Below are 13,271 nucleotides of genomic sequence, written 5' to 3'. Positions count from 1 at the left end.
CCTCCCTGATGGAACCGGACTTGCAGTGCTTGGCCTTGTCTTGGACCCCATGGATGAGGGGCTCTCAAAGGACTTAGAAGCCCGCTCCTCGGACTGGCCGCTCCTGGGTGAGGCATGACCCCGCTCGGAGCCTGGAGCAGAGGCCTTGGCATTCAGTCACACTGCCAGTCTACTGTGTCGATCCTTCATCGCCTTCTTGGAGAAGCCGATGCAGAACTCGCACTCTCCTTCCTTGTCATCCGGATGAAGACAATAGAGGCATTGGAGGTGTTTGTCCTCCACAAACACGTACCATAGCCCCCACTTGGTGCAGGGCCTGAAGAGGGATTTTTCTTCCTTCTCCTCCATCATGGTTGGAGGGCGCAAAGTAGGCCTGGTGGCCTTCTGGAAACTTCGAAGAAACTTCAACGATCTTCACCCTTGAGTGGTGCGGAAATTCACTGACAACGGATTCCCACTATCGGCAGTTGGAAAAAAGAGCACCCTGGCTCTTTTAGAACAAAAATAGAACTTTTTTCCATCGAAAAACGAAAAAACATAGAAGTAGCTCACAAAGCAAAACTCGAGGACTCAAAACACTGAAGCATGCTGTAAAAATCGGACGATAGCTGCCAGAGGAGGGGCTTAGGGAGAGGACTGTCATTGGATGGGGGCAGTATGACCCAGAGGACAGTGATTGGTTTAGAGAAGAAAATTAATAAGAGAAAGTGAAAACTGTTTTTCTTTTACCAAGCTTTCTCAGTCTGACGACGGGGAATATTCATGAGCATGTGAATCAATGCCAGACCCCACGTTGGAGAAGCAAGTGTTATCTGTCTGCAAGGGGTGGGGGGTAAGGAGCTGTGCTGAGGAAGAAGTCCCTAGTAGCTACCCAGTGGTATTTTCCCAACTAACATATGAGGCTTTTTTGGGCTGTTGAAATAGACATACTTTAGGTTGCAGGGAATACAACGGGTTTCTTTATAGTGAGGAACATTTAATCTAGTGTAACCATTTAAAATGTCTCTTCAGTAAGATAGTGTCATTGTCAAGTCTAGGACAGGCCCTTATATAAGGTATCATCTATCAGAAGCAGTAATCAGGGAAATAAAACATATTCCTGCCTTCCTAAAGCCCCCTCTGTGTTTTGAGGCTAGAATCTTCCATAGGCTAAGGAGAGTAGAGTACACAATAAATCACAAACAATGGCCCTCATTACAAGTCAGGCGTTAAGGGTTTAACAGCGCCGTCGGCGCCGTTAACCCTTAACGCCTGATTCCAACTTTAACGCCTGCTTTTTGCAGGCGTTAAAGTCCAAGGCGCTAAGCGACCTTGGTGCTAATTACGGCACCGTAATTTACGGTGCCGTAATTAGCGCCTTCCCCATCCCCATTATGCCCTATGGGGCAAAAATGGGAATGGGGAAGGGCAAATGGTGAATTGGAAATTACTGCCCCACTCACCTTGGAATGGGGCGGTAATTCCGCCATCCACCATGCCGGGTCCAGCGCCAGAGTCGTAATGAGGCCAAATGTCTTCAAATACAATCAGAAAGCCAAAAGGCGGTTTGAAAAAGGACTTGCCATTTTTCCCAAAATGTTACCAAATCTCTACGGCGCTGTGAAAAGGCATCAGCAAAAGTACCGCCATTAACGTGACTAGATACGCTGGACATGGTTGCCAAAGTCAGATTAATCCTACAGCATGGCCTTCTTTCGAAAGAATAGTTATAAGCAGGGCCCATCACTTCATTGTAAATGCAAGGTCTTCCCGAAAGAAACTTTCCTAATGTCATTGCATGGAACAACAATCACACGAGAATGTCTTCCTCGTTTAATAGAATCCAAGGTTATGACGCACAAAACAGTATTTAATGGAGGTTGTCCTACCTTTTCCAGTGGTTTAGATTAATCCCATCAAGCATCAATAAACCACCACCCACATACAAAGAAACATCATGGACCATCTGCCTCATAAATGTGCCTTTACCCCACTAATCTAATTTAGCACACAACAGCAAATGCATTATTCTTTCATCACCTTAACAAGCCCCAAGTGTCTGGCTTTAACAAGTGTTACCTGGCAAGGTCTTTTCATCTTAATTGCTATGACATGGTATCTGTAACAGCAGAGCTCGCAGGTCCATGATCCTCTTTCACTGATCCACTTGAGGAGACAAAGCTGATGTGTGTACCGGACGGATCCATCACATCGACAAGGATTTAGCAGTTCCCCCTAAAAAAAAATCATGTCCGATTAGATCCATGTGTTATACAAGTAGATCCCCCACCACCACATGCCCAGTTATCAAAACAAGGCGAACACAATTTCTCTTAGCACAACTGCTGAAAAGGGTTCGGTGAATTGAGAAATCTGTTCGCAAACAAGTAGCTGTGGGAAAGAAACACTTCAGATCCTGGAGGCATGATTTGCAAATGCAGTGACATGATATGGAGGAGCTTTGAGATTTAGAAATGTCCCTTCAAGAAATCATTACATGTCCTTGGCTGCCAATATTGAATCGGCTGCCTAAATCCCTGAAACTATCCTGGTACAATGGCATTTGGGCACTGTTTGGGATATTTCTTACGCTGCTATGAGAAAGTCGAACGACGACCAACTCCCCATTCCACAGGGAACCCACTGATGCCATTGCTTTGATCCTACTTCTCTTCATTCGACAATTACTGGTCTCTAAATGTATAGCAATGGAAGGTTAGACGGTGGGCGACCCTAATATCCAGTCATATCTTGTTGCTATTAAGATTTTAAAAACAGATTGTATTTCTGCTTTTATAGACATATAATATACAACACATGCAACAATATGCTAGTGTTATGTTATGTTATTTTGCATTTATATAGCGCCTTATATACCATTGGTATGGTCTGAAGGCGCTGGTAGGTTGAACGCCCTCGGGAACCGAAGTTCGGGTCAGTAGAGAGAGAAGAGAGAGTCAAAAGTGCGTGTGTGCACCAGGTATGTGTGCAGCTGATGCGGAATTCAGGTGGTAGCTGCTTCTTAGCGGTAGGTGTGGTGGTTGAGAGATCAGGAGTATGTGTTCGCTCTGGCTGGCTTTATCCAGGACGAATGTGGCTGCGTTAGGCCTGAGGAGAACGCCTGGCTGGGGGGTGTGAAACCAGCAGTGTTTAACTTAGAGTGTTGTGGAGTGAGCGGGAGATGTAGATATGAGAACAGTTATACCGAATGGTGTCATAGTATCTCTGTGTTCTAGTTGAGTGGTGATGTAAGGGAGAGAGTAGGCGTGAGGTGTGTTATGATAAGTACTCTTTCAAATGTTCACTGCATTCCAAAACATATTATGTATGTCACGCAGTTCCGAGCGGGCAGGTCCGTTCCATTCATTTTGTTCATTTCAGGCGTTCGGGATTGTACTACACATTCATGCTTGCTTGACCTATTCTTCTCCAGTGTGCCTCACGCATGCTCTCATGTGTTCCATAAGTGTGCACTCCTGTCTTTCTTGTGCATGCATTCCAGTTTACCCAGCGCATGAACTCCTGTCTGCAAGAGGTTTCATAGACAGTAGCACCTAATTTTGGAGCCACTTCTCTGCACTAGAGAATAGAGCATCAACCTCTGAAATCATATAGGGCTTCATTACATACTGTTCATGTCAGGTCAGCAATGAGAATAATTTACTTCCATTCCATGTAAAACAGCAGTGTTGGTAGCATTGGTGTCTTTAATGTTATTGCTAACTTTCAAGTATTCCCACCACTCAGCCTTGGAACCTCCAGAACTTCTAAGCTGTCATTTAACATAGAACAACAATATATTTTATGAATAATTCTCTTAGGAGATCTGTGAATTGTGAACTGAGCATGTAACTGGCCATCGCAGGACGGGAAAGCCTGAGGAGCCAAAGGAGTGACTGACGCACATGGAAATCCTGCGGTGGTTGAAATCAGCATATATGCTTCAATGTGACTCACATCTTAACGTTAGGGTAGCATTGTGAAAAGTGAAAGGAGCACCAGGCCCCGGCTTCATAATGTACTTAGCGATTCAAGCATACACCTTTGATCACAGACATATATGACAAATATAAAGGTCTGTGGTCATTCATACGTTCTCAAAATGCTCTTTCACTTTATGCAAAACAGGCTGGACCCTTAGACTGCCTATTTTCGAATAGTGAAAAATGGGCAAAAAGTGGGATGTTTCTTTTTTCACAACTTATTTTCTTAATGGGTTTCCATCCCCCATGCCCAGTTTTGCCTCTACCCATACTTCTGTCCCCATCCTTTCCTTTCCAGTTTGTACAACCTTGTTTTCATGTTTTTCCCTTTATGTACGACCATTTAAGTATGATCAATATATAATTCATCAGTATGAGGTTGGGAAATTTGGATTTGCAGTTAGTTATTTCTGTTTTTCTGACTACAAGCCTGATAATCTTCTATCAGAAAATACTGTATATAGTTATCGTATGTAACAATAATATGCTTTGCTCAGTACCACATCTTTAACATTCTTCTCATGACTATAATAGTGGAAGGGTTTATCAGAAGTAAACACTGCAAATCGCTCAAGAAAGTCGGGCAGTATAGCTCCGTGGCAACACGCTCATCTTAGAAGCAAGACGACGCAGAGCAACACAGGTTCGAATCCCGGGCCCGCGCTTAAAAACCGCTTTGGTATTAAGGCTTTATACAGAATTATAGTTAAATAACGTCCTTTTAAATATGTCCGTTCACAAAAAACGTAATGCCCTCGAACCTTTTATTTTTTCTTCTGGTCGCCCAACTGTCAGCAAAGACTTGGGAGGCTCTAGCAAGTGGGTGCCTGGTTACGTGACTCTCGCCAACATATACAGAGACAGAGTGAGAGACACATAAAAAGACGGAGAGAGAGAGAGGTAGACATTATCGATCAAAGAGGGAGAGCAAGATATAGAGAGCGCCCGATCACTGTGTGATGTTACCGGGTACAGCTGACTTGCTCTTTTCTTTAACTTTAGCCCACTTAAATAGGATCCTGCCCTTTTGTGGTCCTTGCCCAGCCAGACCAACATCACCCAGGCAGTAACGAATAGGTCTACTCCAAACCCCCATTTTGTCGCTCACATTCTTGACAAATGTCATTACCACAATATAACCACCCCCAACAATTTTGGCCATACACATGTATAGGTAACTTGTTCATCTTCAACATTGGGTGATGTATCGATGCACATGTGTTTTTGATATAGATTGAGCAGTTTGCGAGGTCCGCACTCGGATTCAAGTAAAGCCCACTAAGCCGCTACTGCTCTCTTTCCCTTGACAAAGCTAATGGGCCACAGGGGGTCAGATGAGTGGGACCGCTGGTTCAACTCCACGGTTTGCCTGGCCTCTCCCATACTCGCACTCGCCCAGCACACTGAGAGGATGCCTTGGCATAGAAGAGTAGCACAATGTGGTAGAGCAGAGAAGAAGGAATCTGCACCAAACAAAAGGAAGGGATGTGCATTTTGAAAGGCGGGAGAGGAAGAAGAGACAGGAGGGGAGAGACATGACAGCAAAAAGACTTTTGCCATCAACATTAACTGATAAACTAACACGGTTTCCAATTGTAACTCTCCTTCGTAGAGTGATAATATTTCAGCAAACATGTTGTTGACTTGGGATTCCACTTGAGCAGCGTGTGAGGCCATCCACTATCATGTTTGCATCCTATTGCTGAAAACTTAACTTTTGACACTGCATTTCAGTACAGTAACTGGAGCCATAGGTAGTGGTATGTGTGCTTTGGGTAATTAGACACTATCATTTAGTTTCAGCTGTTGCAACACACTCTAGTAGAGGTTGTAAAGTATATGTAAATACGGGTGACGAGAAGCCCTTCTGCCCATGCATTTCTCCCTCGGCAGTGGTGTCAGTGTGGTTTCCCCATGTCATGCACAATATGCTCACTCCCTGAAGCTATGCATCTCTGCCACCCTCTGTTCCCAAACAGTAGGCAATGGTGGCCTTGAACACTTGAGTCCAGGGATTCTGACTCCTGAAGGTAATAAAATGAGCACCAGATTATGGATAGATAACATTTCAGAGCCCTTCCGACATCTAGAGTGTAGCGCGACCTCTGCCAGAAATGTTGGTTCCAGAAGAAAGGTAGGAAGAACCACCTCTTTGTTGAAGTGGAGCAACGTCACCACCTTTGGTGACCCAAAGTACCACCACAAGTCTCAAACCAACCAACAGAAATCAGCACTTCAAGTTCACAGTTTCGTTGGAGCGTGAATGCTCCATCTGGCAGTTCGGCAAATTCAGGACAATAGAATCAACTCTTGAAATCATGAGGACAAAAGAGCTGATGGAGCCGCAATCACCTAACAGGAACGTCTACATATTAAATTGAGCCTTATGGCTTACTTTGAACACTTCCCGACTAATGTAATGCCTCAGACACCGACAAAAGTTGTGCGCTGTTACCAACAACCTCTCTAATCACAGAGTCCGGAAGATAAAGAGACCTATTCCCCTTGTGAGGCAAGACCAAGTCGGTCCCACGCCTGCCTCACCTCACTCACAAGGCTGCATCCAACGACTTGGCTTCCTTGGGTATGTTTGTTACTCGGTAATAGAAGTGGAAAGTCTGGGGAATCTAAAAGAATAGAGTTTTTGAACGATTTAAGAAATTAAAATCAATATTGAAAAGGTTGAACTATTTAGAAACTGTATCGAAAGCAACACATGATTAAAACGCACTAAACTAGAAAAGTAAACAGAGAAAAAATGCAGAAATAGGAATAAAAAAGGAAAACAGAGCACAAGAAAAAAGTACAAAGCGTATGTCTTAATACAGGGAACTTTGCTGTTTGCTCAGCCATGCTTGGGATAAACAGCTGCTATTGTAGGAGCCAATTCCTCGTAAAAACCCAAGGGCCTGATTTACAAAAATGTTCGAACATGGGAAAGTCCCATGGATAATATTTTTCTAAATCAGGCCCTGCGTATTTATTTTACCTGATACAAGGGCAATTTGGAGTTGCTGTATTCATTTTGGGGGGATTAAGAGTCTAAGTAGACTGCTAATCGGGGAATACACCCTTGAATTCAGAGTGGTTTGGCCTGGCCGGTGTCACACTGTTAGAATGACTACTTTATTATTTGATAACTTGTCCTTTAAACACATTTTGTTCATTAAATGATTTGTGCATATGAGACACATCCCTTATTTTCCTCATCACAGCCATGCCTGATCAGCTCTGTACCAAAACCACCATTTAGCAATGTGAACGAGTTCATCAGTTGCAGCCAGAGGTCTGGAAGACATGTCAGCAGAATGCCGGCTCATCGTTCTCCCTCTGGTCTTTATGGAACAAAAGAATTGCTGCAACGCGTTTTAACACATTTCCCCAAGAGAGCATACACTTCTGAGTGTCAAAAGGCCTATTTAGTTCATTCTGCATGCCTTTCATGAGTTGCCTTCTGCAACACTAAGATGTAATTAAGTAATATCCTGCTCATTTATATTTGTGCAACTTGTCCTAGAATTGTCATTACTCATGCAGAAAGGGGTAACCTCCCAAACAGTTATGATAGGATATGAAATATGTCATTTATAATGCGTCTGTACACAAGTGTTTTCTAGGCGCGACAAGGCAAGGGGGGGGGGTAGAGGGAGGACATGACAAAAGTTCTTACTAGGTAGGCATTGTGTCATTCAGATTGTGCAAGTGCGACAGCGCAAAAGTGCAGGAGGAAGGGAGAGGGGGGAAGTGCCAGGGAGAGGGAAGGCGGAAGTGCAATCAGGGCAGCAATGCTCTGAGTGTGTGCAGCCAGGGCAGTGCGGCTCTGGGTAAGTGCAAGGAGGCAGGGGGCTGTAGAGGTTACAGTCCCTAAGGGTGGAGTAGGCCCCCTCCTCTTAAAGTAAAGACATGCCATCAAGTGAGAAGAAAGGCAAATCGTTTTGTCTTCATTCCTTGTCACTTCAAAATAGTAGATTTGGCTAACAACAATAACATTTTGATTTCTCAATTCAACCCATATGTTCCATTACCGAAGTTTATTTCCATGTCACTTATGTTGGTCAAACTCCCCAAAATGTGCATAAGTGTGACAGGCGAAAGAACATTTTCCTTCGTAGCACAGAACACTGGAATTCCATGCCCATTGCCGTTCATAACCATGCTAACATTTTGTCCTGCTGTAAACCACAGAAGATCATCTATGGGCGTGTATGATCGTCCTGAATTCCCATAAGGAATCATTGTAGGCTCCGCCCACTTCCGCAGTTAAATTTAAATAAGTGTTGTCCACTCCAATCCATGCTCAGCTACAGGCAGAGCCAAGAAGCCCAGTTGTTGACGTTAGAGCATGTGACAAAAACAACAGCATAACAAAGCTTGCAAAAGATCAACGTACTCAAGGTAGACAGCTTTCAGGCCCTGCTGCTGGGATCTCTCATTCTTACAGCAGTGGTAGGAACAGATGCAAATAGTAAAGGGAGGCAGGATAGCTCAGGGTCAACGCATTTGTCTTGGAAGCAAAGCACCGGCATTCGAATCCCGACCTCATTGGTATTAAGGGCGTTATAAATGAACAATTGTAATTATATGGGGGTCACTGAACTAATGTAATTAGGAGTCTATGCTGGGCACAAAACAAGCATTGTCAAAGACAATTGTATGAGGAAAGCATGTTCTGAGTACATGCAAACAGACACACAGGCAAATGGGAGGGTATGTTGAGGAGAAAGCATAAGAGGCGCCCGGATGCAGGGACTGCGGATGAATGAATAAGCATGTGCAGTTTGATAAATGAATGAGATTCAGGGAGGATGTATGAATAAATGATTATGAGGATAGAGGAATGAGTACGAGTATGCTGCTGGAGACAGAAATTAAAGATTTTGAAAATGGACGGCTGAATGTATGGACAGAAAATGGATAGTGGTAGATGCAAATGTGAATGAAAACACATATGCATCCGTTGTGTGTCATTATCCACTCCGTTTGTATGTGTCAAGCATGGTGATTTGCTGAAAGGTGAACATTCTGTGTGTGACTTTGTTGTGATTGGCTGACGCTGCTGTGAATTTAATAGAAAGAGTCCAAGGGGGTCACATAAGTGTTGTTTTGTTCTGCATGTTTTGCTTGAAGAGTGTGTCCGTTTTGTGGTAAAAACTGTAATGGCTTGGAGTACTGACCCACACCTATCATGGCTCCCTCCTGGTTTTCCCATGTGCAGTGCATGCCAAAGGCCATGCCCTGGCAAAGTGGCAACTTGTAACCATCCTGCACAAAAACCACTTGGTAAGGAGTTAGGGCCTGTTTGGTGCCTTTTTGGAGGGACCCAGCTGTGTTTTTACTGTGCTTTTCATTCCACTTTTTTTTAGCTGGATTACTCCTTGAGATCACCACCTTTGTGGTGCAGTTTTTTGTTTGTTTCTGGCCTTTGCCATTCCCCACCCATCTGCATAGCAATTGGCTGAGGCAGTCAGGTATCCCTGTCCTTTGGTTTTTGCAGCTCTGTCTTACTGCTCTCCCCTGCCTTCCTACTTGGTAAGGAGCTGAGGCTTGTTTGGTGTCTTTTAGAGGGATTTATCTGTGTTTTTACTGTGATTTCCAATCATCAGTTTTTTTAGCTGGATTCCTAGAGTGCGCTGTCTTTGTGGTCTAGTCCTTTGTTTGCTTCTGACCTTTTGTCTTTCCCCTATCAACGATCCATTTCTTAAGCACTGCTCCCAGGGCAGGCTTGCCCGGGAGGCAGTGAATGGCACAGGTTAAGGGCACCACCCCTTTTTGCCTGTTCGCCCTGGTACCCCTGCCCTGCCGGATACTGCACTTGCCCTCTGCAGTTACTCCTACGTAAGAGACATCGGCTTTGATGTAGGTTCTGCTGTACTGAACATCGCTACTGTTGTGTTTTAACACACTTGCATTTCCTCTTCCCACAATGCTTCCAAGGGTGTGTGCACTCTTGAATCTCGCTACTGTATGCTTCTGGCACACTTTCATTTCTCTTCCCACAGTGTTTCCAGGTCTAGGTTGTGCTGTTTTGAATCTTGACACTACTGTATGCTGCCACTCTTGCATTTCTCTTCCCTCAGGGTTTCCAGGTGTGGGTTGTGCTGTTTTGCATCTCACCATTACTGCATGCCGCCACTCTTGCATTTTCTCTTCCCTCAGGGTTTCCAGGTGTGGGGTCCAGGTGTGGATTGTGCTGTTTTGCATCTCACTACTACTGCATGCCGCCACTCTAGCATTTTATCTTCCTTCAGGGTTTCCAGGTGTGGGTTGTGCTGTTTTGCATCTCACCACAACTGTATGCCGCCACTCTTGCATTTTCTCTTCCCTCAGGATTTCAAGGGATTGGTTGATGTCTTTATAGAATCTCACCACTACTGTATATTGCCGCACCTGAATAGTGCTTTCCAAGGTGTTCCAACTGGGAGTTTGTTGCATTGGATCTCCCCACCGTTCCCCGTCTTCCTACAATTGCACTGCCTGGCTAGGTTTCCCAAATTGGATTGCTGCTCTAAATCTTGCCACTGTTTGTATTCCACCACCTCTGCTTTTTGCCAGACTAACTTTTCACAGTTTAGGTAACATTGTGAAGATCGTCGCTGATTGTGTTCTGACGCGCTTGCAATTGGCCTGATTAGGGCTCCTAAACTTGATTGCTACTTTGAAGATTGCCACTGTTTGTATTCGGCCACATTACTTCTGCCTGACTAACTCTCCTAATTTAAATAGAGCGTGGCATCCAATAGAGATTTTGCTCCTAATTTAGACTGCTGCTTTGAATCTCACCAATGTTTGTACTTTGTCTGACTAGGTTTTCCAGTTAGATTGCTGCTTTAAATCTCCCCACTGTTTGCACCTCGCCACCTTTGTTGTTTACCATACTATGTTTCTCAGTTTAGTTTCCTGCTTAAAATACCACCACAGTTTGTATTTCGCCATATTCACTTCTGCATGATTGAAGCTCCCAGTTTAGTTTGCTGCTTTAAATCCCACCACTATTTTTATTTTGCCACATTCACTTCTGCATGATTGAAGCTCCCAGTTTAGTTTGCTGCTTTAAATCCCACCATTGTTTTGTATGTCACCACATTCACTTTGCTTGACTACGGCTCCTAATTTAGATTGCTGCTTTGAATCTCGCCACTGTTTGTACTTTGCCACACTTGCACTGCCCAAATATGTTCCCCAGTTCAGATTGATGCTTGATTCTCGCCTGCTTGCATCTTGCCACCTTTGCTCTTGCCAGACTAAGCTTCCTAGTTTAGATTGCTGCTTTGAATCTCACCACAGTTTGTATTTCACCACATTCACCTTTTTTGTCAGACTAAGTCTTCCAATTTAGATTATTGCTGTGAAGATACTCACTGATTGCGCTGTGCCACGCTTGCATTTGGCCTGACGAGGACTCCTAATCTAGGCTGCTACTTTAAAGCTCGCCACTGCAGGCATTTTGCCTGACTAGTTTTCCCAGTTTAGATTTCCATTGTGAGTCTGACCAATGTTTATATTTGGGACTAAGAAACAACCGCCACAGAGAGGCTTTTGCCATATGAACCCAATAGCATTACAAGACCCAAAAATGCTGGGGTTCGCAAGCACCAGGAGACTCTGAGACTGAGATACAACCACCATAGAGAGGTTTTTGCCACTGGAGAAAAAAACAACAAAAAACAGCCCTGCCCTGGGAATCAGCTCTGCCCTTGAAATAGCGCGGCCCCAGGAACAGCTCTGCCCATGAGATAGCTCTGCCCTGAGATAGCTCAGCCCCTGGAACACCACAGCCCCTGGGGTAGCTCCAGCCCCTGCAACAGCTCCAACCACTGGGATAGCTCCCACCCCTAGGAAACCTCCCACCCCTGGGATAACTCCTGCCCCATGGATAGCTCCCACCCCTGGGATAGCTCCCACCCCTGTGATAGGTCCCGCCCCTGGGATAGTTTCCGCCCCTGGGATAGCTCCCACCCTGGGACAGCTCCCACCCATGGGATAGGCCCCGTTCCTGGGATAGACCCAACTGAAGGTTAAGGTTTCTGGCCCTAGGAAAAGTTTTCAGACCAGGGATAAGGCTATTACTCGAGATAAGGCTAGCCCACGGGACAAGGTTAACTCCCAGTAGGATAGGTTTACCCACAGGACAGTTTGATACCTGAAACAGTTCAGCCCCTTGAACAACTCGACCACTGGGATAGCCCTATAATATTATCCTACAAACTACACCCTGTGACACCTCTGCTCCATGCTGGAATAGCACAAACAGCCCAAGCGAATAGAAAAACCATGAGGGCAAATAGACAATCCATCGGGGAAAAATAGAAACAAACAAGAAACCCAACCCCCCAAACAACTAGCCCACACCACAAAATATACCATACCAGGAAAGACTGACACACAAGAAACAGCCAAAACAGAAAAAAACAAATGGAACCAGGCCAACCATCTCAAAACACCACATCCGGGAAACAGCCAACACCAAGAAATAGCATACCAACCAGCCCAACAGAAGTGAGCATGTTTGCTGAAACAAGACCACAATCACTGTATTTATTGCGATACCTAACAATCTACCAACCACTAGCACAACCAACCATAAGAGCAATAAGCACATAAGGAGGATGGCCGTAACCACAACAACAGACGTGAAATCCACATAGGTACAAATGAGCTAAAGTACCCCAACATACCATTCGTCACAAAAAATTAGTGTATCACAAAGAATGATCAAGGCAAGCAGACCGATGAGCCGGAAGTAAACATCAACCTAAATGCAACCTTCTTGGCCTACTCAACGAAGAAACAGAAACAACAAAACCAAAGGCACAATATGGTGGAAAAACACATCAATTTCACCTCAAATTGTCAACACCACTGTCAAAAGACAAACAAAACCCAGAAAACAAACAGATAAACTGCAAACTAATGAACACCAGATCACTCTCAGAAATACACAAACTACTAAGCGATTGAGGGACAGATACCTTATTTGTCACCGAAACCTGACTAACTCAAAACTTTAAGGTAATAGCACACAATTCAATTCTCTACTGTGAAGGGCCAGGAATGAAACTCGGACACAGGTGATTCATGGTTTTGGTCAAAGACTTTTATTGAACAAAATTAGGTGTGAAAAATTATTCTCTGTCCCTGCTCTAACAGGTATCTTACCTACCTAAAACAAAACTAATATTTTGGGTCCTTTGTCAATATGTCCGAAGCAAACTGACCTGTGTCCAAAGTACTATTCTGACCCTCACATTCTAAAAATCAACTATAAGGTGAAAAGGGCAATGTCTTTGGCCTTAGAAGGTGTACAAATGT

At 44.4% G+C, this 13,271-nt stretch overlaps 1 protein-coding gene across 2 annotated transcripts in view; it reads right to left on the bottom strand.

Annotated features, from left to right (window-relative positions):
• MARCHF11 (membrane associated ring-CH-type finger 11) overlaps positions 1-13,271 on the bottom strand; it is a 324,601-nt gene that overhangs the window by 205,303 nt on the left and 106,027 nt on the right. For both annotated transcript variants that reach the window (XM_069620504.1, XM_069620503.1), the window contains exon 2: positions 2,059-2,214. In XM_069620504.1, coding sequence (XP_069476605.1) covers positions 2,059-2,214 — 156 coding nt within the window. The remainder of the gene's footprint in view (positions 1-2,058; positions 2,215-13,271) is intronic.

This window comes from Ambystoma mexicanum, chromosome 5q, assembly GCF_040938575.1.
Source record: "Ambystoma mexicanum isolate Mex_15411 chromosome 5q, UKY_AmexF1_1, whole genome shotgun sequence".
NCBI classification, from domain to species: domain Eukaryota; kingdom Metazoa; phylum Chordata; class Amphibia; order Caudata; family Ambystomatidae; genus Ambystoma; species Ambystoma mexicanum.
Note: the sequence above shows the minus strand (reverse complement) of the source record. Positions and strands in the feature narration are given on the sequence as shown.